General features: G+C 46.5%; 1 protein-coding gene across 2 annotated transcripts in view; it reads left to right on the forward strand.

Moving 5' to 3' along the window:
- TEKT1 (tektin 1) overlaps positions 1-25,819 on the forward strand; it is a 105,425-nt gene that overhangs the window by 44,898 nt on the left and 34,708 nt on the right. For both annotated transcript variants that reach the window (XM_063956133.1, XM_063956132.1), the window contains exons 2-4: positions 3,457-3,673; positions 4,279-4,444; positions 16,468-16,596. In XM_063956133.1, the coding sequence (XP_063812203.1) occupies positions 3,484-3,673; positions 4,279-4,444; positions 16,468-16,596 (485 nt within the window). In that variant the 5' untranslated portion in view covers positions 3,457-3,483. The remainder of the gene's footprint in view (positions 1-3,456; positions 3,674-4,278; positions 4,445-16,467; positions 16,597-25,819) is intronic.

Genomic DNA, 25,819 nt, shown 5'->3' on the forward strand with positions numbered 1-25,819 from the left:
CCACCCCTTTCAGATTTGCCGGTGCCTTCGATGTCCGAGGGGTCTCGCTTTAGCCAGCAACAAAGTTGGGAGGTATGCGTACACATTAAAATTCTTTCTTTTTTTTCGGCAGCCAGTTCATTTACCAGTATGTTTTTGGATTGTGGGAGGAAACTCACGCAACCATGTAAAGATTAAGAACATACAACACTTTGCAGATGTGGACAAAATGCTGCAAAGTAAGAATACTTTCAAAAATAGAAGTGTTAATAGTTTATTGGTATCAAGTAACAAAGTGCAAAGTGAATGAACAGAAGAGAGATCTAAATAAAATCAACATTTGGTGTGACCACCCTTTGTCTTAAAAACCACATCAATTCTTCTAGGTACACTTGCAGACAGTTTGTGAAGGAACTCGGCAGGGAGGTTGTTCCAAACTTCTTGGATAACTAACCACAGATCTTCTGTGAATGTACAGCCATGGGCAAAAGTTTTGAGAATGAGACAAGTATTGGTTTTCACAAACCTTGCTGCTTCAGTGTTTTTAGACCTGTCAGATATTACTATGGTGTACTGAAGTAAAATTAGAAGCATTTCATATGTCAAAGGCTTTTATTGACAATTACATTAAGTTTATGCATAGAGTCAATATTTGCAGTGTTGACTCTTCCTTTTCAAGACCTCTGCAATTCGCCCTGTCATGCTGTCAATCAGCTTCTGGGCCACATACTGACTGATGGCTGCCCATTCTTGCCTAATCAATGCTTAGAATTTGTCAGAATTTGTGGATTATAGTTTGTCCACCCGCCTCTTGAGAATTGACCACAAGTTCTCAATGGGATTAAGGTCTGGGGAGTTTCCTGGCCATGGACCCAAATGTTCGATGTTTTGTTCCCTGAGCCACTTAGTTATCACTTTTGCCTTATGGCAAGGTGCGCCATCATGCTGGAAAAGGCATTGTTCGTTACCACACTTTTCTTGGGTGGTTGGGAGAAGTTGCTTTTGGAGGGTGTTTTGGCACCATTCTTTATTCATGGCTGTGTTCTTAGGCAAAATTGTAAGTGAGCCCACTCCGTTGGCTGAGAAGCAACCCGACACATGAATGGTCTCAGGATGCTTTACTGTTGGCATGACACAGGACTGATGATAGCACTCACCTTTCCTTCAACGGACAAGCGTTTTTCCAGATGCCCCAAACAATCTGAAAGGGGTTTCATTAGAGAAAATTACTTTACCCCAGTCCTCAGCAGTCCAATCCCTGTACATTTTGCAGAATATCAGTCTGTCCCTGATGTTTTTCCTGAGAGAAGTGGCTTCTTTGCTGGCCTTCTTGACACCAGGCCATTCTCCAAAAGTCTTCACCTCACTGTGTGTGCAGATGCACTAACACCTGCCTACTGTCATTCCTGAGCAAACTCTGTGCTAGTGGTGCCCCGATCCCGCAGCTGAATCAACTCTTGGAGACGGTCCTGGAGCTTTCTGGACATTCTGGACATTCTTGGGCGCCCTTAAGCCTTCTTCACAAGTATTGAACCTCTCTCCTTGAAGTTCTTGATGATCTCATATATGGTTGATTTTGGTGCAATCTTACTAGCAGCAATATCCCGTAAAGCCCTTTTTGTGCAAAGCAATGATGTCTGCACATGCTTCCTTGCAGGTGACCATGGTTAGCAGAGGAAGAACAGTGATTTCAAGCATCACCCTCCTTTTAAAGCTTCGAGTTATTTTATCTCAATCAGCATGACAGTGATCTCAAGCCTTGTCCTCGTCAACACTCTCACCTGTGTTAACGAGAGAATCACTGACATGATGTCAGCTGGTCCTTTTGTGGCAGGGCTGAAATGCAGTGGAAATGTTGTTTTTGGGATTAAGTTCATTGTCATGGCAAAAAGGGACTTTGCAATTCATTGCAATTCATCTGATCACTCTTCATGAGTGTATGGAAATTGCCAACATGAAAAATGAGGCAGCAGACTTTGTGAAAATTAATATTTGTGTCATTCTCAAAACATTTGGCCATGGCTGTAGGCTTGCACAAATCCTACTTTTAATTACACTTTCACTAGTATATTAATTTTTGTATATAGATTTTGTTTTCCTTTTATTAACCAACACTTTACCTTCTCGCATTGAGCTGCCCTGGGGTAGCTGGCCTTTGCCGGTTTGTGGGGTTCTGCACCCCGGGCCCAGACCTAGAAATAGGGACCACCAGCATCAGAGGAGCCTTGTCGGGGCCTGGTGGCTTATCATACGTTTGCAAACTGTATGTAACTAAGACCTCTGTGTTTCTTTTATATGTGTATATATATATATCTATATATATATATATCTATATATATATATATATATATATATATATATAGATATATATAGATATATATATAGTCTTTCATGTCTTGGTACAGGTACAGCTCGGTGTGCTGGGGGACACCAGAGATTTATCCCCAATGTATTTCTAGCCAGACTACCCCCTCCCTTTCAGGCACCTGAATTGTTTTTCCTAATTGATTTGAGCAACTTACATTTTGTTCTGTTATTTTTTTCTACAAATCCTTCTGTCTCTTCATGTAATCCCAGACAGACTCAATGATGGTGAGATCAGGGCTCTGTTGGGCCCATATCATCACTTCCAGGTCTCCTTGTTCTTGTTTACGCTGAAGATAGTTCTTAATGACATTAGCTGTATGTTTGGGGTAATTGTCTGCTCACCTTTGTAGCAAAGATTGGCTGTTCCTCATCCAGTTCTAAGCCTCGTACACAGCTGTTTCTGTTTTAGTTAATGACTGTGTTTCAACCTACATGAAAGTGATTATCATTATCACCTGTTTGGTATGATTGGTTATGCAAACACCTGAGTATAATCCAACAAAATTCCTAACTTTGTGCAAGTGTACCTATAAATGATGCTGTCTTGAAGGCAAAGGGTGGTCACACCAAACATTGATTTGATTTAGACTTCTCTTCTGTTCATTAACTTTACAAGTTGTTAATTGATAAAACTAAACTTTTACCACTTCTATTTTTGCAGGGCCCCAGTAATGAGAGGGGGTGTGGTCAATTAGTGGGAGGCGTGGCCAGACGATCCGTTTAAAATAGTAAAAAAATATAACTTTTGTGTGGTCGCAAAGTGTCCTCTCACCACGCTGTGGAGGGGGTGGGGGGTGCCGGCGTGAGAACCGGTGGGGTGGCAGCAGGTGGTGGCGGCAGGAAGGATGGTGTTCGGGAGCGCAGTAGGAGAGGACTGGCCGCCGCTGCAGCTGCCTCTCTAACCAGCGTGTGCTGGGCTGGGAGAGAGGCTGCACCAACAGCAGCAGCCAGTCTTCTCTCCTCACCCGACATGCAGCTACAGCAACAGGGAACGGGGTAGGGAGTGGGACCCGGAACCCTCCAATGAGCCTGGGCCCTGGTAAAGAGTACCCACTCCCCCCTGACTACTAGTGTGATGCCTTTCATTTAAAAACATTGTTTTCTTTTCAGACTGCATTCTCAAAGTTACATCAAACAATGGCTAAGCTGGTCCAGCTCCCACCAAAGTTCCTCCCGAAAGAGTGGAGCATTTCCAACCATACTCACTATGCCAGTGCTGAGGCTCAGAGGTCAAGATCTGAGAGGTTGGTTGCTGAAAGTCAAAGACTAGTGGATGAGATTGAAAGGACAACCCAGAAATCTCAAAAAGATGTCAACAAGAAACTAGGTATGGCTTTTGGTTTTGGGGAACTCTTTTTATCCTAGTTCCTTGCTTAGAAACCTATACTATACCTATACATTGAAAGACTCCTCCGGTGCGCTCCTGAGTAGAAGAGGGGGGCAGAGCAGCCTGTTGTGTAAATTGATCACACTGCTGGAAAGACAAAGTTGATGACATCCTTAGAGAGGGAATATTATTTTTTCAATGAAGCCCTGCACAGGCACGGGATTTTCAATATGAATTACTTATTATTCTGTGTTCAAATAATGCCATTGTACAGACCGATCCAACTACTCAGTCTTACTACAGCATCAAAAGGTCCTTCTGATTTCACCACATGTGTTTCTCGATGTCAGACGTTTCCAGTAGGGTAACATTAGCAGGCCAGTGTACAGATATTGTGCGGCTGGATTTACAGATAATATCATTTTGTGTTCACTTCATACATGCAGATTTACAGCCAATTACATGTAAAATAGTGGTGGCTTGATAAGCTGTCCAAATGTATGGACACCTTACCAGATCCCCAAAATCATGGGCTGCCCCCTTATATTACTGCTGAAAGTTTACTCCATGTGTGATGGACTGAGCTTGTGACATTTTCTCTACAGAACAGAGGTTGGAGGACATCCAGTTTTGGAAGAAGGAGTTGGACAACAAGCTTGAAGACACTGTTAATGAGATAGAACAGCTGCTGGCGTATAAGATCCGCCTGGAAAAAGCTCTGGAGAGTTGCATTGAGCCTTTGTATATAGCACAGCAGTGTTTAGTGGAAAGGTAATGATTGAAAGATGCTTCCCTATGAACGGGATCCCGGCGGTCAATATACCGCCACCGGGATCCCGAGGGAGGACACAATCCCGGCATCGAAATACCGGCGCCAAATGGGATGGCGGTGTCAAAATACTGACAGCTGGCATCCCGATCACCCTGACAGCGGGATGCGCTGCCATCCTGCCACGCGCAGGGAGTGGGGAGGGTTAGGTTTAGGTAGCAGAAGTGGGGTTATGTTAGGGTGCAGGCACGGCAAGTTTAGGGTTAGGGACCAGGGAAGGAGGGCTAAGGTTAGGCACATAGAAGGGGAGGTTAGGGTTAGGCACCAAGAGGGGAGAGTGAGGTTTAGGCAGCGGGGAATGGAGGGTTAGGGTTAGCCACCAAGCACGGAGGATTAAGGTTAGGCACCACTGGGGAGGGTTAAGATTAGGCACCCACAAGGGAGGGTTAGGGTAGGGAAAAGGTAAGGGTTAGGGGGCTAAATGGTGGGCTGTCGGGATTCTGATGGACGGGATGCCGCTGTCAGTATACTGACCGCCGGCTTCCCATCCATTGGTAAGTCATACTGAACCCAAAAATAGGTGCTGCAGAGAAAACTAGCACACTTAAGCCATTCATACCTCTTGAATTAAGCTTTCACAACCTCTACTGAAGCCCTATTGATGGAATGAGTCTTCCTGTACCAAGAACCCCAGCAGGAGATAGCTTTCTGCCTCTGGCGGAGACCAGAATGAGCAGTTGCCAGAAGTGTACAACGCATTCTTGCCTACCCTCCCGGAAGCTGCGGGAGACTCACGATTTTTATAGTAGTCCCCCACAGCCCTGGAAGGTTATGTGGCTCTCCCACATCCTGCCTGCATCCTGCTTGCTTTCTAGTGATGCGGGCAGGATGAGGATAAAAGCATTGAAAGTCCATCAACGGGGTGAAGATGGTGGGGCTAAAATACATTAATTATGACATTTAGTGGTGCCTGATGACACGACAATCCGGTCCCGCCCCCTGAAGTGAACTGCTGCGTCTCCTCTCTGGGCTTCTCCCAGAGAGGACATACAAAAAGTAGACAAGTATGATGCACCCCCCTTTAACCAGCATATAAGACAAGCTGATGTGCATGGTTTCATCTGGGCAAAGGTTTGCTGGGCAGAACATTTTACCCTTTTTCACCCCCTTAGGAGTTGAAAAATCCCTGCTTAGTGGATGGCTGCAAATAACTGTCACAGTTCCAGGCCACCCAGCAGGTCACATGTTTCAGTTCTCCCAGCAGTTGCTCAGGTAGAGTTCACCAACTGTCACATGTTCCATCCAGAGCACAATAGTGATGCATTGTAAATGGTAGGCGGACGTTTTGCCACATAACTGAGAAACAAAGCAACCAATAACAACGCGGAGTCTACGGATCAAGACCTTTAGTTTGTCACATGATGTGCCCTGCTTATTTAACGGCATCATAGAAATTAGTCACTCATAAAAGTCGTCCTTCTGCTATTAATATATAAATATAATCAGGGCCGTTTCTAGACAATTTGGCTCCCAGTGCGAGATTTAAAAATGCGCCCCCCCCCCCATTGCTATAAAAAAAAATTGTGTGCCCCCCCCCCCCCATATAGCTATAAAAAGAAAAAGCATGCGCGCCTCCTGACAAGGGTGTGTGGCCTGACAAGGGTGTGGTCTCATTAAAGTGGGCTTGGCCTCGTCTGATATCATCACGCCCACCACAGGGGGAAAAAAATAAAAATAAAAAAAGTCCCCATTTTACACATTACAGCAGGCAAGTGTCCCCATTTTACACAGCGCGGCAGGCAGGTATCCCCATTTTACACAGCGCGGCAGGCAGGTGTCCCCATTTTACAAAGTGCGGCAGGCAGGTATCCCCATTTGATTTTACACAGTGCGGCAGGCAGGTATCCCCATTTTACATAGTACGGTAGGCAGATATCCCCATTTTACACAGTACGCAGGCAGGTGCACCCATTTTACAAAGTGCGGCAGGCAGGTATCCCCATTTTACACAGTACGGCAGGCAGATATCCCCATTTTACACAGTGCGGCAGGCACATGCCCCCATTTTACACAGCACGGCAGGCAGGTGTCCCCATTTTACAAAGTGCGGCAGGCAGATATCCCCATTTTACACAGTGCGGCAGGCAGGTATCCCCATTTTACACAGTGCGGCAGGCAGGTGCCCCCATTTTACACAGTGCGGCAGGCAGGTATCCCCATTTTACACAGTACACAGGCAGGTGCCTCCATTTTACACAGTGCGGCAGGCAGGTATCCCCATTTTACACAGTACGGCAGGCAGATATCCCCATTTTACACAGTACGCAGGCAGGTGCCCCCATTTTACACAGTGCGGCAGGCAGGTATCCCCATTTTACACAGTGCGGCAGGCAGGTATCCCCATTTTACACAGTGCGGCAGGCAGGTGTCCCCATTTTACACAGTGCGGCAGGTAGGTATCCCCATTTTACACAGTGCGGCAGGCAGGTGTCAAGTGGGGGGGAAGGAAGGGGGAGAGAGAGAAAGATAGAGATCATACATACATCTTCCCGCTCTTCGGGTCCCGCCGCCTCACGTCCCTCGCGCCGGCCGCCTCCTCCTTCCAGGCTAATCTCCTCTCCTCCCTCTCCCCGAGCGCTCCTGCTCGGGGGGCGGGGCTTCGCGGAATGATGCGTTTGCGTCGTGACGTCACGACGCAAACGCATCATTCCGCGAAACTCCGCCCCCCCAAGCAGGAGCGCTCGGGAAGAGGGAGGAGAGGAGATTACGGACACACAATGTGCCGCGGCGGGCGCCCCGTGCGGTTGCACGGCTCGCCCGCCGCTAGAAACGGCACTGAATATAATGGTGACCAGATTGTGAGTGCTGCATCCAGTCAAGGCATTTTTAGATGCTGTAGTCCCTACTCTCACATTGTGCATTATTAACATACATTAAAAATGTATGTGAATTCAATATGTGTAAAGTATTACATTCATTACCTGTGAGTCAATATGAAATAAGAGTTAAGAGGAAGACGTAGCAAACCTTCTAAAGAGAACAAGTGGAGAAGTTGCTATAGCAACAAATCATCTCCTAGCTATCATTTATCTGAGTCCGGTTTGTTTTACTGGCAGACGGGCTGCAGACTGTCAGTATATAGCGGCAACCCGTCTGCCAGAATCCTAATAGCGAGGCAACGAGTCCTCTCACGGGCTCGCTGTGCTCGCTATGCATTGGGCCTGGTGGCTCACTTCACTTGTCACAGGTTATATTCCCACTCGGTGGCGTGGACCCACCAACCGAGTGGGAATTGCCTGCGTTTGTCAGAATTCTGGGTGTTGGTATTTCTCCAGCTGTCGGGATTCTGGCGTTGGTCTCCTGAACTCTGGGATCCTGACAGCTGGTATATTAACTCCATCCCCATTTATCTATTAATTTTTTTTAAATGATAAGAACAATCTGGTTGCTATGGGCAACGTCTCCACTTGTCTTTCATATAACATTTACATACTGCATCTCCCCCTAAGTCTATTAGGGATGTAGTTACATTGCCGGCAATCGGGATCCTGGCGGTCAGGTACCGATGCCGGAATCCTGACCTCTGACAATGTCGCTAACCGGAATGCCGGCTAACGGGGGCTAATCCCCAGGGCCGTCTCCAGGCTTACTAGCACCCCGAGCAAGAAAATTTCGAAGCGCTCCCCCATGCGCGCTCCTGGAAAAGTGGGCATGGCCTCGTAACTTCATATTATCAAACTATTAATAAATACCCCCTCTACACACACACAATTAGCAGCCTTACACATAACAGCCACAGAAGTGTTCCTTACACATAATGTCTCCAGTATAGTGTCAGATACACATAATGACCCTAGTAGTGCAGTGCCAGATAGACACGGCATGCCCCCCAGCACTGCCAGATAGACACGACATGCCCCCCTAGCACTGCCAGATAGACAGGACATGCCCCCAGCAGTGCCAGATAGACACGACATGCCCCCCAGCACTGCCAGATAGACACGACATGCCCCCCAGCACTGCCAGATAGACATGACATGCCCCCAGCAGTGCCAGATAGACACGACATGCCCCCCAGCACTGCCAGATAGACACGACATGCCCCCAGCAGTGCCAGATAGACACGACATGCCCCCCAGCACTGCCAGATAGACACGACATGCCCCCCAGCACTGCCAGATAGACACGACATGCCCCCAGCAGTGCCAGATAGACACGATATGCCGCCCAGAAGTGCCAGATAGACACAATATGCCAGCGCCGTAACTACCTGTGTGCCAGGTGTGCCTGGCACACAGCGCAGTTACTCTGAGGGTGCACAGCCAGCGGCTTGTAATGAGTCAAATTGACTCATTACAACTTCAAGCTGCCATTTTTTTACCGTACGCCGCACTGGAGGAGACAGCAGCACCGGAGGCAGAGAAGGAGAAGAAGGGAGGGGGACTGGAGCCGCAACAGCGCTATGTCATTGGTAGTAGCGCCGCTGCAGCACTCCCCTCTTCTTCTGTATTGGCTGCCTGGCGCTGCTGTGAATGCTGGGATGCAGTTTCCTCATCCCAGCATTCACAGCGGCAGGCAGCCAATGCGGAAGGAGAGGGGGCTGCTGTAGCAGCGCTACTACCAATGACCTAGCGCTGCTGCTGCTCCAGTCCCCCTCCCTCCTCCTTCTCCCGGGATCTCTGCCAGCATGAGGAGCCTGACTGCCAGCGGGGAGAGATGGTAAGTATATATCTCTCTCTCTCTCTCTTTCCTTCTTTCTTTCTCTCTCTCTCTTCTGCCACAATGTGTAAAAAGGGGGACTGGCTGCCATAATGTGTAAAAGGGGGGACGCTGGCTGCCATGATGTGTAAAAAGGGGGACTGGCTGCCGTAATGTGTAAATAGGGGAATGCTGGCTGCCGTAATGTGTAAAAAGGGGGGCACTGTCTGCCGTAATGTGTAAAAAGGGGGGCACTGTCTGCCGTAATGTGTAACAAGGGGGACGCTGGCTGCAGTAATGTGTAAAAAGGGGGACGCTGTCTGCCGTAATGTGTAAAAAGGGGGACGCTGTCTGCCAAAAATTAAACAAAGGAGCGCTTGTTGTGAATTATGCCGCTCATACCTGTAAAAAGAATGTGGGTTAGTTATAATGTTTACAGCCCCTTTTAGAGGTGATTTGTTTTTTAGGATGAGGATATGGAGTGTTGAGGATTCCAAATGTAAATTGGTCCGGTAACAGAAGTAAGTGATGTTAATGTACAGCTGCCCCGTCCTGTCTAGCCCTGCTGTCCCTACCTTGTAAGCCGCTGACCGCGGCTTGCTTCCGGTTTCCGGACCTGGTTTCCTCACCGCGAGTTAGCGGTATGCGAGTGGGTTGCTCTGCCGTGCGTCCAACGATGACGTGTTACGGCGTCTCCTTCCTCCGTCTCTCTCTCGCCAATGCGTTTCGGGCTTTGGCGCCCTTTATCAAGGATGAGGGAGTGTTATTTCCTTTTCCTTTTTAATTGTTAAAATGAAAAAAAAATTATATTCTTTTTTTATTTGTAAAAACTAAAAGTTTTTTATGGTATGGCGGTATTCTTAATATTTAAAAGTAATAAGATGAATTTAAGAATAATTATGTGTGGTTAAGAACTATTTTAAACAAATTTAAATTTTCAAAAAAGCATTGATATCTATGTCTACGTTCAGACCCGAAGGTTGCAATGTTTGCATATAGTAAATCCATTTAGTTTCTTTTCTTCTAAGATCCAAACTTGGATTTCCTCCTCTCCAGTTTTTTTGGACTTTTTGAATGCCCATAAACTTCAAACTTGATGGGTCCTGTTGGTGGTAATCTTTATAGTGTTTTGATACACTGTGTGTCTCCAAACCTCTTTGTATGTTATACATGTGTTCTGAGATTCTAATCTTTAGCTTCCTTTTTGTTTGTCCGATGTATTGATATCTGCAGGGACATTCCAGGAGATAAATGACTCCTTCTGAATCACATGTGATTCTCTCTCTTACTTTATTCGAAGCACCTGTTGTCTTTGATTTGAACTCTATTATTGGTTGAATGGAGTTTTTTCCTGTCGTTTTGCATGCTTTGCAATTCAGACAGAAAAAGTTACCTTTATGTTCCATCTGGTTCTCTCCTTCCTTGTGTAAATGGCTCTGCACTAAGTATTGTTTTAGGTTCTTTGCCTTTTTATATATTATTTGTGGTTTTGATTTGATGTGTGGAGTCAGTTGTTTATCCAAAAGTAAAACATGCCAATGTTTACGTAAGATGTCTTCAAGATGGTAGAATTGACTGTTGAATTGGGTAATAAAAGCTGTGTTGTAGTTAGTGTTATCTATTCTATGATTATATTGAATCATACTCTTCCTATCCATGGCAATGATTTTTTCTATTTCTTTGTTCAGCATTGTTTCGTCATACCCTTTATTCATAAATTGATCTCTCATGTTGATACATTGTTGGTGAAATGTGTCTTCCTGTGTACAGTTTCGTTTGAGGCGTCTGCATTGGCCTCCTGGAATATTTTGGAGCCAATTTTTATGATGATTACTGGTGCGGTTTAACATGTTGTTGCCGCTAACTTTTTTAGTATGATTTCTTGTATGTAGTTGGTTGTTCTGCACAAAAATCTCTAAGTCTAGATATACTACCATTTGTTTGCTGATTGTAAACGTAAATTCCAGCCCATACTCATTGTTGTTTATATATTGCAGGAATTATGTAAGTAATTGTGTTGACCCTTTCCAGATGATCAGTAGGTCATCTATATATCTTTTCCATAAAATTACATGCTTTTCAAATGGGTTGTTGTTCCAAATTTCCTCCTCCTCCCACCTAGCCACAAATAAATTTGCGTAGCTAGGCGCGAAGGAGGAACCCATTGCGGTTACTTTCACTTGATTATAGTATACTTCATGATCCCAGAAATAGTTCTTATTGAGTATGTATTGTATACATTCAATAAGGAAATTTATCTGTGCATTGGGTAGTTGTGTACTGGTTGAAAGAAAAAATCTGCTTGCCTCGCATCCCAAATCATGATTGATATATGTGTAGAGAGATCTTACGTCACAGGTACATAAGATATATTCCTCTTGCCATTCAAATGTCTCAATTGTCTGTAGAATATGCAGGGTATCTTTAAGAAAGCTCTTCTGTTGTTGAACCAGATCTTTCAGAAAGGAATCGACGTATTGTGAAAGGTTCGATGAAAGTGAACCTATTCCCGACACTATGGGACGGCCAGGAGGATTGGTCAAACTTTTATGAAGTTTAGGGAGTTGGTAAAACGTAGGAATCTTAGGATGTTCAACATATATGAACTCCTTTTCTTTCTCTGTTAGAATTCCTATGTCTCTGCCTTCTTCCAAAAGTTCCAACAGTTCCCTTTGATATCGTCCTGTTGGATCCCCTTTTAGAATCCTGTAGGTATTTTCATCAGATAGTAGAATGAGAACTTCTTGTTGGTATTTCTCTTTTTCCATTGTTACTAAGCCACCACCTTTGTCTGCAGGCTTCAGGACTATGGATGTGTCTTTCTTGAGTTCCTGTATGGCTTGTTTCTCTTCCTTCGTGAGATTGTATTTTTTCTTCGTATTTTTAGAGATGTTAAAAATGTCCTTCTCTACTAATCGCTGAAAAGTCTCTATGTGAGGGCCTTTTACATGTGCAGGAAAAAATGTTGACGTAGGTCTGAATTGACTGTGTTGAAATTCGGTTGGTTGATCCCCCAAGGATGGTTCTTCTGGTCTCTCTGAAAAGAACTTTCTAATGCACAATTTGTGTATAAATTTGTGAACATCTATATATATGTCAAAACTGTTTGCATTTGAATGTGGTGAAAATTTTAGTCCTTTCCTTAATAAGGATATATGGTGCACAGACAGATCCTTCTTACTTAGGTCATATATTCCTTCTTCCGCCAGGTTGACTATTTTCTCTGTTGTAAGTCTCTTTTGGTGTAGTTTCTTACCACCCCTGACCCCCCTTCTCCTGGTGAAAGGGCCAGTCGTTTTGTTTTCGGTTCTCCTGAAGTCTGCTTCCATGTTGGAGGTTGTGGGACCTCCATCAACTCCCCTAAAAAATGCTCATCCTCTTGATCTTCATCATCTTCCTCTTGTCTAAGTGATCTTTTTTTAGATGTAATTGCTATTTTGTTTTTCTCAACATTATTCATAAGGGCTTGATATTCCAGTCTTTCCTCTTTTTTAGCTTGTTCTCTGCCTTGATTAAAAGAATCAATTTCCATCGTTGGTTTTTTCTTTTGGTCGTACTGGAAGTTTCTAGTATTGTACGGGAGGTATTCTTTTTTCTGATGAGGTGTTCGTGGTTTCTCCCTTATCAAGGTTTTGTTTGATATGTTTTGCTGATACGTTCTCTTCAACTGTGATCTATATGGTGTGTTATTTTTCTTTCGTGCTTGTGAATGGTCTCTTTTATTCTGTTTTGTGTTTGCTACATGTGGGATAGACGTTCTTCTATCATTCTTCATATATTGTGGGTTTTCTTGATAGTCCCTATAAAATTTCCTCTGTTTTTGTTGAATGATGTCTTCCTCCATTTTTTCCATTTTTCCATTTGTCATTTTCATTAAGTTTATGTAATCTGGCATAATTTTCAATGATTCAAACTTCTTTTCAGTTATTTGTATTTTTGCACTTAATAATTCTAAAGATCTTTTTCTTTCCTCTATAATTAAAGCCATGAGTCCATTTGAACAATTGTCCAATACATGGTTCCATTTCGAAAAAAAATTATTCGAATCTATCGGGTCAAAAGTAGGATTTTTTTGTATACGTAAACCCCGAGGGATAAAACCCATTTCCAAATATTTGGTGAGGGTTGTGACCTCCCACCAATATTTTATTTCTTGTTGGTAATCTTTTTCCAGTTTTAAAAACTGTGTACAAAACCCCTCCTCCTGATCATTTTGTTCAGGGGGTGGTTTGTCAATTGTAAAAATGTCTGCTATGTTTAATCTACTAGGGTGTGTGATATGACTAGTCATAGCTGCAGTAATTAATAATAACAAGCAATATAATATGTGATTAGTACTGCGCTTGTATATGTTAGCTGCTCCACTTAAAATGAGAATACCAAAAAATTAAACAAAGGAGCGCTTGTTGTGAATTATGCCGCTCATACCTGTAAAAAGAATGTGGGTTAGTTATAATGTTTACAGCCCTTTTAGAGGTGATTTGTTTTTTAGGATGAGGATATGGAGTGTTGAGGATTCCAAATGTAAATTGGTCCGGTAACAGAAGTAAGTGATGTTAATGTACAGCTGTCCCGTCCTGTCTAGCCCTGCTGTCCCTACCTTGTAAGCCGCTGACCGCGGCTTGCTTCCGGTTTCCGGACCTGGTTTCCTCACCGCCAGTTAGCGGTATGCGAGCGGGTTGCTCTGCCGTGCGTCCAACGATGACATGTAATGGCGTCTCCTTCCTCCGTCTCTCTCTCTCCAACGCGTTTCGGGCTTTGGCGCCCTTTATCAAGGATGAGGGAGTGTTATTTCCTTTTCCTTTTTATTTGTTAAAATTTAAAAAAACTTTCAAAAAACTTTATTATTCCTCCATTTAAAACAGGAAATGGTCATTCCGGAAGTTGTATATTTGGCGGCAACCATGTGCCAATATTGCTCTTTCTATTTTATATTCTTTTTTTATTTGTAAAAACTAAAAGTTTTTTATGGTATGGCGGTATTCTTAATATTTAAAAGTAATAAGATGAATTTAAGAATAATTATGTGTGGTTAAGAACTATTTTAAACAAATTTAAATTTTCAAAAAAGCATTGATATCTATGTCTACATTCAGACCCGAAGGTTGCAATGTTTGCATATAGTAAATCCATTTAGTTTCTGTCTGCCGTAATGTGTAAAAAGGGGGACGCTGTCTGCCGTAATATGTAAAAAGCGGAACGCTGTCTGCCGTAGTGTGTAATAAGGGGGATGCTGGCTGCAGTAATGTGTAAAAAGGGGGACGCTGTCTGCCGTAATGTGTAAAAAGGGGGACGCTGTCTGCCATAATGTGTAAAAAGAGGACGCTTTCTGCCGTAATGTGTAAAAAGGGGGACGCTGTCTTCCGTAATGTGTAAAAAGGGGGACGCTGTCTGCCGTAATATGTAAAAAGGGGAATGCTGTCTGCCGTAGTGTGTAATAAGGGGGACGCTGTCCGCCGTAATGTGTAATAAGGGGGACGCTGTCTGCCTTAATGTGTAATAAGAGGACGCTGTCTGCCGTAATGTGTAAAAAGGGGGACGCTGTCTACTGTAATGTGTAAAAAGGGGGATGCTGTCTTCCGTAATGTGTAAAAAGGGGGACGCTGTCTGCCGTAATATGTAAAAAGGGGAATGCTGTCTGCTGTAATGTGTAATAAGGGGGACGCTGTCTGCCGTAATGTGTAATAAGGGGGACGCTGTCTGCCATAATGTGTAATGAGGACGCTGTCTGCCGTAATGTGTAAAAAGGGGGACGCTGTCTACCGTAATGTGTAAAAAGGGGGACGCTGTCTTCCGTAATGTGTAAAAAGTGGGACGCTGTCTGCCGTAATATGTAAAAAGGGGGACGCTGTCTGCCGTAATGTGTAAAAAGGGGCTCTACCTGGTGTAGTGGCACTACTGTGCAGCGTAATTTGAATAATGGAGACTACTGTGCACAGTAGTATGAATTGGTATAATTTTGTGGTCACGCCCCTTCCCCATGAAGCCACGCCCCTATATATTTTTTGCGTGCCTGCGGCGCGCACTGCCCTTATCTTGCATAGGGTGGGAGGGCGCCAATGCCATTTCTTGCACACAGCGCTAAAAGGTCTAGTTACAGCACTGCGATATGCCACCCAGAAGTGCCAGATAGACACAATATGCCCCGCTGCAGTGCCAGATACACACAATATGTCCCCCAGCAATGCCAGATACACATGATATGCCCCCCCAGCAGTGCCAGATACACATGATATGCCCCCAGCAGTGCCAGATACACATGATATGCCTCCCAGCAGTGCCAGATACACATGATATGCCCCGCAGCAGTGCCAGTTACACATGATATGCCCCGCAGCAGTGCCAGATACACATGATATGCCCCCCAGCATTGCCAAATACACATGATATGCCCCCCAGATACACATGTCCCCACAGTGCCAGATACATATATGCCCCACAGTGCCAGATACATATATGCCCCACACAGTGCCAGATACATATATGCCCCACACAGTGCCAGATATGCCCCCAGTGCCAGATACACATGTCCCCATAGTGCCAGATATGCCCCAAGGGCCAGATACACATGTCCCCATAGTGCCAGATATGCCCCCAGTGCAGATATGTCCCCAGTGCCAGATATTCCCTACACAGTGACGGGTATGCTACCCCCCCTTCTCCTGGGCTGCTCACCGGGCGTCTCTTCTGAAGTGCGGGGAGGCTGAGGCTGCTGCTGCTTCTGCTCTTTCGTTGAGGGTGGGGAGGAGAGCGCAGCGTGCACCTCTCCTGCCCCTCAGTCTCCAGCGGCCGCGTCGGTGTGTAGCTACAACTAGGCACCGGTCCGCAAGCCAATCAAAGCTTGCGGTCCGGCAGCCAATCAGGAGCCTCAGCTGCCGGACCGCGAGATCTGATTGGCTCGAGGGCCGGCGCCGGTTAGCGGGTAGGGGGTTAGGGCTGTGTTGCAGTGTACGTCTCGGCTAGGAGACGGACACTGCTGCTACTGTAGGGACGGCTCCAGGCTCCAATGTGGTGGCCAGAGCTAGTGGCGCCCATAAAGTGTGGCGCCCTGTTCGGCCGCTCTATTGGAACGTGCCTGGAGCTGGCCCTGCAATTCCCACTCGTGGCTGTCCACGACACCCATAGAGTGAGAATAGAACCTGTGGCAAGCCCGCAAAGGGCTTTGTTGCACTCGCCCCCCTGCTGGCATTCTAGCAGCCAGAATCCCGGCGTCGGTAAGCTGACCACCAGGATCCCAGCCGCCGGCATTCCATACTCAGCGCGTCTATTATATATCTGGTGATTTACTAGCATAGGTTTGTTACTCAGAGTGATAATTATTTTCTAGAGAGAAAAGAGTTGGAATAGACCTGGTTCATGATGAAGTGGAACGGGAGCTCATCAAGGAAGTGGAGGTGATCCAGGGTGTGATGGCTTTGCTGCAAAGGACTTTAGAGCAGATGACCGAGCAGATCAGGTCAGTCTTCACCACCCTGTGTACTGTTCTGAAAGAAATACTGAAAGTTTTGCTAAAACATTCCTCATTATAGCAATACAGTTCAACAACCACATAAATAACTATGAAAATGTTCACACAGCATTCTTGCAGCATTCCTCGATATAGCAATACAGTTCAGTATAGTGCATAGTGGTGGTATGGGGAATTTTGATAGGTGTACAGAACATCATTTATAGACAGGGTCGGACTGGCCCACAGGGGTACCAGGGAAACCACTGGTAGGCCCCACTGCCTGAGTGCCCACTCCTTCCTCTAGGGATCAGGTTCCAGACTGTGCACTTGTATTATACATGGTAGATATGTGTTAGGGTCTCCTGCCCTGTGCTGCCACGTCGTCATGGCAACCGGGAGACAAGTGCTAGTGGAGTAACCTGAGCGCAGCTGATACTCCGGTTCGGGTCTTTTGCTGTGCAGTGGTTATAGACTCTGTGCACGGCAGGGGATCCGGTGCTGGTTTTTGTGCTCACAGTCTGTGAGGTCTGAGTGGGGCGTGGACAGCACCTGCTTTATAAGGCCTCTTTTCAGGGTAAGCAGATGCTGCTGAATCTTTGTTGGTTAGTCAGTTCATGAAAGTTAGCCAGTACTGTGTAGCTTTGTATTTGTTTGTTGCTTACTGCAAATAGGCCTGGGGATTTGGTATTACACTCTGCCAATCCAGACCTAGCAGTAAGACTGGAGTCAGTCGTTTAGCTTGCTGGGGTTCTGTTACCACTCTGTGAACTTAGCAAGTTTGCGGCTGTATTCTAAGACTTGCCTGTCTAATCCTGTCTCACTGTGCTAGGTGTCAGGGGTCAGTTTAGTGGCAGTAAGCTAAAACCTGTGCACTGCAAGTGAGAAATAGGATTGTGGAGACTCTCCTTGTGTCTATCATTCCATCTCTGACCAAGGAGTTTACTGCCACACCCGTTGGTAACCCTTTAGGGTTTTGCTGTTGCCCTTAGCAACAGCATTTCGGGTTCTCTATGTATTAAAACACAACATCTTGCTTTTTCCATCTGTGCAGTTCTAATACAAAGGAGATACCCAGTTCCTTAGCCTCTGGGCTTCTCTGTTCACTTTGTGTGTATTTTGTTACCCTATTACCTTCTGTGTACGTTATGTCATGTTCCCCAGTTTGTCTGTGAGTCCATTTGTTTTGCATAACAGTTCAGACACCGGTACATTCCTGCAGACACTGGAGTGCATGACAGTTCTGACACCAGTGCTTTCCTGCAGGCACTGGTGTGCATAACATATTCAGCAGCCTAATACTCCTGTTGAAATTTTGTGGGAATATGGAGCATACCCCTCAAAATACGTTGCAACAGGTGGTCGATCAGGTGCAGGTCCTGACTCGACAATTTAATGATTTGTCCATTAAAATGCACACCTCCCAGGCTGCTGGTGGAGCTCCCGCAGCAGCAGCACCTGCAGGGGTTAAGGAGCCGAAAGTAAATCTCCCGGATCGTTTTTCTGGAGATCGCTCTCAGTTCTTTTGTTTCAAGGAGAGCTGCAAGCTATACTTCCGGCTTAGGCCTCAGTCTTCTGGGTCGGAGATTCAGCGGGTGGGCATAGTGATTTCCTTGCTACAAGGAGACCCACAGGTCTGGGCATATGGGTTGCAGCCTGACTGTCCGTCGCTTAAAAGTGTTGATGCTTTTTTTACGGCACTGGGCATGTTGTATGATGACCCTGACAAGACGGCCTCAGCCGAGGCTCAGATTTCGATCCTTAAGCAAGGGCGAAGGCCAGTTGAGGTTTACTGTACGGAGTTTCGGAGGTTGGCCCATGATACCCAGTGGAATGACCCAGCCCTGAGACACCAGTACCGAAGAGGTCTTTCTAACCAGATAAAGGACCAACTGGTACAATATCCCTTGCCTGATAGCTTGGATCAGCTCATGCAGTTATCCATCCGGGTGGATAGACGGCTGAGAGAGCGTAGGCTTGAAAGGGAGACTGAGATTTCCTTCCTTCCCAAGGGAACCTCAGACTCTGAGGAATTTTCTGAGGAGCCTATGCAGATTGGGGCTACCCGCCTCTCCTCGCGTGAGAAGACGCGGAGGAGACAGCAGGGGTTGTGTTTGTACTGTGGGAATAAAGGTCATGTGGTAGTATCATGCCCAGAAAAGCCGGAAAACTTCAGGGCCTGAGGGTGATGGGAAATATCCTGTCAGGCCAGAAGTCAGAATTTCCCAAGAAGACTTTTATCATTCCGGTGACCTTGAAGATCCTCGGTCAAACTGTCAAGACTGAGGCCTTTGTGGACAGTGGGGCCGACGGGGTTTTTATGGACCGCCAATTCGCCCTGAAACACTCTGTTCCCTTAGTACCCTTGGCATCGGAAATTGAGATTTGTGGGTTAAACGGGGAACCATTATCCCAAGGTAAAATTACCTCTTGCACTAGCCAGATTTCTTTGTTTATTGGAGCCACACACTCTGAAAAATTGTCCTTTTATGTGACTGTCTGTACTTTTGCCCCATTGGTGTTGGGGTTACCCTGGTTAAGGGCCCACAATCCTCAATTTGACTGGGTCTCTAGGGAGATTCTTAGTTGGGGTACTGATTGTTTCAGGAGTTGCTTGAGCCTTCCAGTCAGGCTCTCACAGCTAAGTTTGCCAGGATTGCCAGGGTGTTATGCAGATTTTGCGGACGTGTTCTCCAAAAAAGTTGCAGAGGTACTACCTCCCCATCGCCCCTATGACTGTGCCATTGATTTGTTGCCAAATGCTAAGCTTCCCAAGAGCAGGTTGTACTCCCTGTCACGTCCTGAGACTCAGGCTATGGCAGAGTACATTCAGGAGAACTTGGCTAAGGGATTTATCAGACCTTCACAGTCTCCAGTTGGGTCGGGGTTCTTCTTCGTGGGTAAAAAGGACGGTTCGTTGCGACCCTGCATCGACTTCAGGGAATTGAACCGTATCACGATTAAAAACTCATACCCACTGCCTCTCATTTCGGTCTTGTTTGACCAGCTTCGTACTGCCACCATTTTTTCTAAGATTGACCTACGCGGTGCGTACAATCTAATCCGAATAAGAGAGGGGGATGAATGGAAGACTGCCTTTAATACCCACTCAGGGCATTATGAATATTTGGTGATGCCTTTTGGGCTCTGTAATGCCCCGGCAGTCTTCCAGGATTTCATGAATGATGTGCTCAGGGAATATTTGGATAGATTCTTAGTTGTATACTTAGATGACATCCTAATCTTCTCCCATTCCCTGGAGGAACATCGGAAGCATGTACGCTTAGTCCTCCAGAAACTCAGAGACCACCGGCTTGGGGCGAAGCTGGAGAAGTGCGAATTTGAAGTTCAGCAAATCGCATTTCTAGGATATATTATCTCCCCAGAAGGTTTCCAAATGGAGGGTTCCAAGGTACAGGCAGTCCTGGATTGGGTGCAGCCCACTAGTTTGAAGGCGCTTCAGCGTTTCCTGGGCTTTGCGAATTTTTATAGACGATTTATCGCTGGATTTTCGTCTATAGTGGCGCCCTTGGTGGCACTCACTAAGAAAGGGGCGGATGTTGCTCACTGGTCTTGTGAGGCTAAAGCGGCTTTTGCCCGTCTCAAAAGGGCATTTGTTTCGGCCAAGGTGCTGCGACACCCAGATCCAGAGCGTCCTTTTGTGGTGGAGGTGGATGCCTCTGAGATGGGTATTGGGGCAGTGCTTTCTCAGATGGGAGTGTCTGATAATCGCCTTCATCCCTGTGCTTACTTTTCCCGTAAATTTTCGCCTGCCGAGATGAATTATGACGTGGGTAACCGGGAATTGTTGGCTATTAAGGATGCACTCGAGGAGTGGAGACACTGGCTTGAGGGGGCTAAGTTTGTGGTCTCAATTCTCACTGACCATAAGAATCTGGCATATTTAGAGTCAGCGAAGCGTCTCAATGCCAGGCAGGCACGATGGGCTTTGTTTTTTGCTCGCTTTAATTTTTTGATAACATATCGCCCTGGGTCAAAAAACATCAAGGCTGATGCGCTCTCGCTGAGTTTTGCTCCAATCCAGGAGACCACCGAGGAGCCGTTGCCCATTGTTTCCCCATCATGTATTAAAGTGGGCATTACCCAGGACCTCTTATCATTAGTCCTTAGAGCACAGGAGCAGGCTCCTCCAGACCTTCCGGTAGGTCTTTTGTTTGTGCCTCCTAGGTTAAGACAGCGAGTGTTCCTGGAATTCCATGCCAAGAAGTCGGCAGGTCACCCGGGTATTGCCAGAACTCGGGAGTTGCTATCTAGGGCGGTGTGGTGGCCCTCGGTGGCTAAGGATGTGGATCAGTGGGTTCGGGCATGTGACATCTGTGCCCGAAATAAGACTCCTAGAGGGGTTCCTGTTGGCCCATTACATCCACTCTCTATCCCATCTAAGCCATGGACCCACATTTCAATGGATTTTGTGGTGGACTTGCCCAAATCCTCGGGGATGACAGCCATCTGGGTTGTCGTTGACAGGTTTTCGAAGATGGCGCACTTCGTTCCACTGGTTGGGCTGCCATCAGCCAGACGCCTGTCTGAATTATTTATGCTGCATGTTGTGCGTCTCCACGGGTTGCCACTTGATGTGGTCTCTGACCGCGGATCCCAGTTTGTGGCCAAATTCTGGAGGGCATTTTGTTCCGATCTCCAGATTTCTGTCAGCTTGTCGTCAGGCTACCATCCGCAGTCTAATGGGCAGACTGAAAGGGTGAACCAGTCCTTGGAGCAGTTCCTCAGGTGTTATGTCTCTAAGTGTCAGACTGACTGGGTTGCTCATCTGTCCATGGCGGAGTTTGCCTATAACAACGCGGCTCACTCTGCTACAGGGATCTCTCCCTTCCTTTGTGTGTATGGGCATCATCCTAAGGCCAATTCTTTTGACCCCCTGGACTCCACGCCTGGTGGTTCCTCTGTGGTTTCGGTCCTTAGAGGTATTTGGCGGAAAGTGAAGAAAGCCCTTGTGTCTGTGTCATTAGTGACCAAAAGGGTTTTTGATAAGCGGAAAAGACCCTGCAGCTTCAAATTAGGAGACTTCGTCTGGTTGTCTACCAAGAATTTGAAGTTGAGACAGCCATCTCATAAGTTAGGGCCCCGGTTCATCGGCCCTTATAAGATCACCAGGGTTATCAATCCGGTGGCATTTCAGTTAGATCTGCCCCGTTCTTTGGGTATCAATAAAACATTTCATTGTTCCCTTTTAAAACGGGCGATTAGTAATCCTTCTTCCAGTGGAAGACCTTCCCCTCTTCTGATACGTGGCCAGAGGGAGTTTGTTGTTGAAAGGATTCTTGACTCCAAGGTGGTTCGGGGTCGGCTGTCATTTTTGGTGCACTGGAAGGGGTATGGCCCGGAGGAGCGGTCGTGGGTGTGCAGTTGTGATCTTCATGCCCCCAGACTGATACGCTCTTTCTTCTCGCAGTTCCCCGATAAACCCGGTGGTAGGGGTTCTTTGACCCCTCGTCAGAGGGGGGGTACTGTTAGGGTCTCCTGCCCTGTGCTGCCACGTCGTCATGGCAACCGGGAGACAAGTGCTAGTGGAGTAACCTGAGCGCAGCTGATACTCCGGTTCGGGTCTTTTGCTGTGCAGTGGTTATAGGCTCTGTGCACGGCAGGGGATCCGGTGCTGGTTTTTGTGCTCACAGTCTGTGAGGTCTGAGTGGGGCGTGGACAGCACCTGCTTTATAAGGCCTCTTTTCAGGGTAAGCAGATGCTGCTGAATCTTTGTTGGTTAGTCAGTTCATGAAAGTTAGCCAGTACTGTGTAGCTTTGTATTTGTTTGTTGCTTACTGCAAATAGGCCTGGGGATTTGGTATTACACTCTGCCAATCCAGACCTAGCAGTAAGACTGGAGTCAGTCGTTTAGCTTGCTGGGGTTCTGTTACCACTCTGTGAACTTAGCAAGTTTGCGGCTGTATTCTAAGACTTGCCTGTCTAATCCTGTCTCACTGTGCTAGGTGTCAGGGGTCAGTTTAGTGGCAGTAAGCTAAAACCTGTGCACTGCAAGTGAGAAATAGGATTGTGGAGACTCTCCTTGTGTCTATCATTCCATCTCTGACCAAGGAGTTTACTGCCACACCCGTTGGTAACCCTTTAGGGTTTTGCTGTTGCCCTTAGCAACAGCATTTCGGGTTCTCTATGTATTAAAACACAACATCTTGCTTTTTCCATCTGTGCAGTTCTAATACAAAGGAGATACCCAGTTCCTTAGCCTCTGGGCTTCTCTGTTCACTTTGTGTGTATTTTGTTACCCTATTACCTTCTGTGTACGTTATGTCATGTTCCCCAGTTTGTCTGTGAGTCCATTTGTTTTGCATAACAGTTCAGACACCGGTACATTCCTGCAGACACTGGAGTGCATGACAGTTCTGACACCAGTGCTTTCCTGCAGGCACTGGTGTGCATAACAATATGTTGCATTACACTGCACTAGACTATTGTGTATTTCAAGCCTCTGTAGAGGCTGGCCACACCCCTTTTGTAGGCTGGCCACACCCTTGAGTATAGGCCCCGATTACTGCATTCCCCCGGTGGGCCCTTCATGCCCCAGTCCGACACTGTTTATAGATAAAGCTAATATTCTTTCATATGTATGGTAAAGGTTCCTTTTACCTTGTATATTTATTAACATTTGTTACCATTTATTTATATAGCGCCAGCATATTTTATTGTGCTACAATATATTAGAATCTACTGCTACTGATAAAATATAAGCAAGGGGTGCTTCATGTAGTGGGTGCATTGACACTTCCAAGATGGCCTGCTGTTGCCTCACGCTTACTCTTGCGCTGGCACATAGGGGGTAATTCTAGAGATGAGCGCCTGAAATTTTTCGGGTTTTGTGTTTTGGTTTTGGGTTCGGTTCCGCGGCCGTGTTTTGGGTTCGAACGCGTTTTGGCAAAACCTCACCGAATTATTTTTGTCGGATTCGGGTGTGTTTTGGATTCGGGTGTTTTTTTCCAAAAACACAAAAAAACAGCTTAAATCATAGAATTTGGGGGTCATTTTGATCCCAAAGTATTATTAACCTCAAAAACCATAATTTACACTCATTTTCAGTCTATTCTGAATACCTCACACCTCACAATATTATTTTTAGTCCTAAAATTTGCACCGAGGTCGCTGTGTGAGTAAGATAAGCGACCCTAGTGGCCGACACAAACACCGGGCCCATCTAGGAGTGGCACTGCAGTGTCACGCAGGATGTCCCTTCCAAAAAACCCTCCCCAAACAGCACATGACGCAAAGAAAAAAAGAGGCGCAATGAGGTAGCTGTGTGAGTAAGATTAGCGACCCTAGTGGCCGACACAAACACCGGGCCCATCTAGGAGTGGCACTGCAGTGTCACGCAGGATGGCCCTTCCAAAAAACCCTCCCCAAACAGCACATGACGCAAAGAAAAAAAGAGGCGCAATGAGGTAGCTGACTGTGTGAGTAAGATTAGCGACCCTAGTGGCCGACACAAACACCGGGCCCATCTAGGAGTGGCACTGCAGTGTCACGCAGGATGGCCCTTCCAAAAAACCCTCCCCAAACAGCACATGACGCAAAGAAAAAAAGAGGCGCAATGAGGTAGCTGACTGTGTGAGTAAGATTAGCGACCCTAGTGGCCGACACAAACACCGGGCCCATCTAGGAGTGGCACTGCAGTGTCACGCAGGATGTCCCTTCCAAAAAACCCTCCCCAAACAGCACAAGACGCAAAGAAAAAAAGAGGCGCAATGAGGTAGCTGTGTGAGTAAGATTAGCGACCCTAGTGGCCGACACAAACACCGGGCCCATCTAGGAGTGGCACTGCAGTGTCACGCAGGATGTCCCTTCCAAAAAACCCTCCCCAAACAGCACATGACGCAAAGAAAAAAAGAGGCGCAATGAGGTAGCTGACTGTGTGAGTAAGATTAGCGACCCTAGTGGCCGACACAAACACCGGGCCCATCTAGGAGTGGCACTGCAGTGTCACGCAGGGTGTCCCTTCCAAAAAACCCACCCCAATCAGCACATGATGCAAAGAAAAAGAAAAGAAAAAAGAGGTGCAAGATGGAATTATCCTTGGGCCCTCCCACCCACCCTTATGTTGTATAAACAAAACAGGACATGCACACTTTAACCAACCCATCATTTCAGTGACAGGGTCTGCCACACGACTGTGACTGATATGACGGGTTGGTTTGGACCCCCCCCAAAAAAGAAGCAATTAATCTCTCCTTGCACAAACTGGCTCTACAGAGGCAAGATGTCCACCTCATCTTCACCCTCCGATATATCACCGTGTACATCCCCCTCCTCACAGATTATCAATTCGTCCCCACTGGAATCCACCATCTCAGCTCCCTGTGTACTTTGTGGAGGCAATTGCTGCTGGTCAATGTCTCCGCGGAGGAATTGATTATAATTCATTTTAATGAACATCATCTTCTCCACATTTTCTGGATGTAACCTCGTACGCCGATTGCTGACAAGGTGAGCGGCGGCACTAAACACTCTTTCGGAGTACACACTTGTGGGAGGGCAACTTAGGTAGAATAAAGCCAGTTTGTGCAAGGGCCTCCAAATTGCCTCTTTTTCCTGCCAGTATAAGTACGGACTGTGTGACGTGCCTACTTGGATGCGGTCACTCATATAATCCTCCACCATTCTATCAATGTTGAGAGAATCATATGCAGTGACAGTAGACGACATGTCCGTAATCGTTGTCAGGTCCTTCAGTCCGGACCAGATGTCAGCATCAGCAGTCGCTCCAGACTGCCCTGCATCACCGCCAGCGGGTGGGCTCGGAATTCTGAGCCTTTTCCTCGCACCCCCAGTTGCGGGAGAATGTGAAGGAGGAGATGTTGACAGGTCGCGTTCCGCTTGACTTGACAATTTTGTCACCAGCAGGTCTTTCAACCCCAGCAGACCTGTGTCTGCCGGAAAGAGAGATCCAAGGTAGGCTTTAAATCTAGGATCGAGCACGGTGGCCAAAATGTAGTGCTCTGATTTCAACAGATTGACCACCCGTGAATCCTTGTTAAGCGAATTAAGGGCTGCATCCACAAGTCCCACATGCCTAGCGGAATCGCTCCCTTTTAGCTCCTTCTTCAATGCCTCCAGCTTCTTCTGCAAAAGCCTGATGAGGGGAATGACCTGACTCAGGCTGGCAGTGTCTGAACTGACTTCACGTGTGGCAAGTTCAAAGGGCATCAGAACCTTGCACAACGTTGAAATCATTCTCCACTGCACTTGA

Source organism: Pseudophryne corroboree, chromosome 2 (assembly GCF_028390025.1).
Source record: "Pseudophryne corroboree isolate aPseCor3 chromosome 2, aPseCor3.hap2, whole genome shotgun sequence".
Classification (NCBI taxonomy): Eukaryota; Metazoa; Chordata; class Amphibia; order Anura; family Myobatrachidae; genus Pseudophryne; species Pseudophryne corroboree.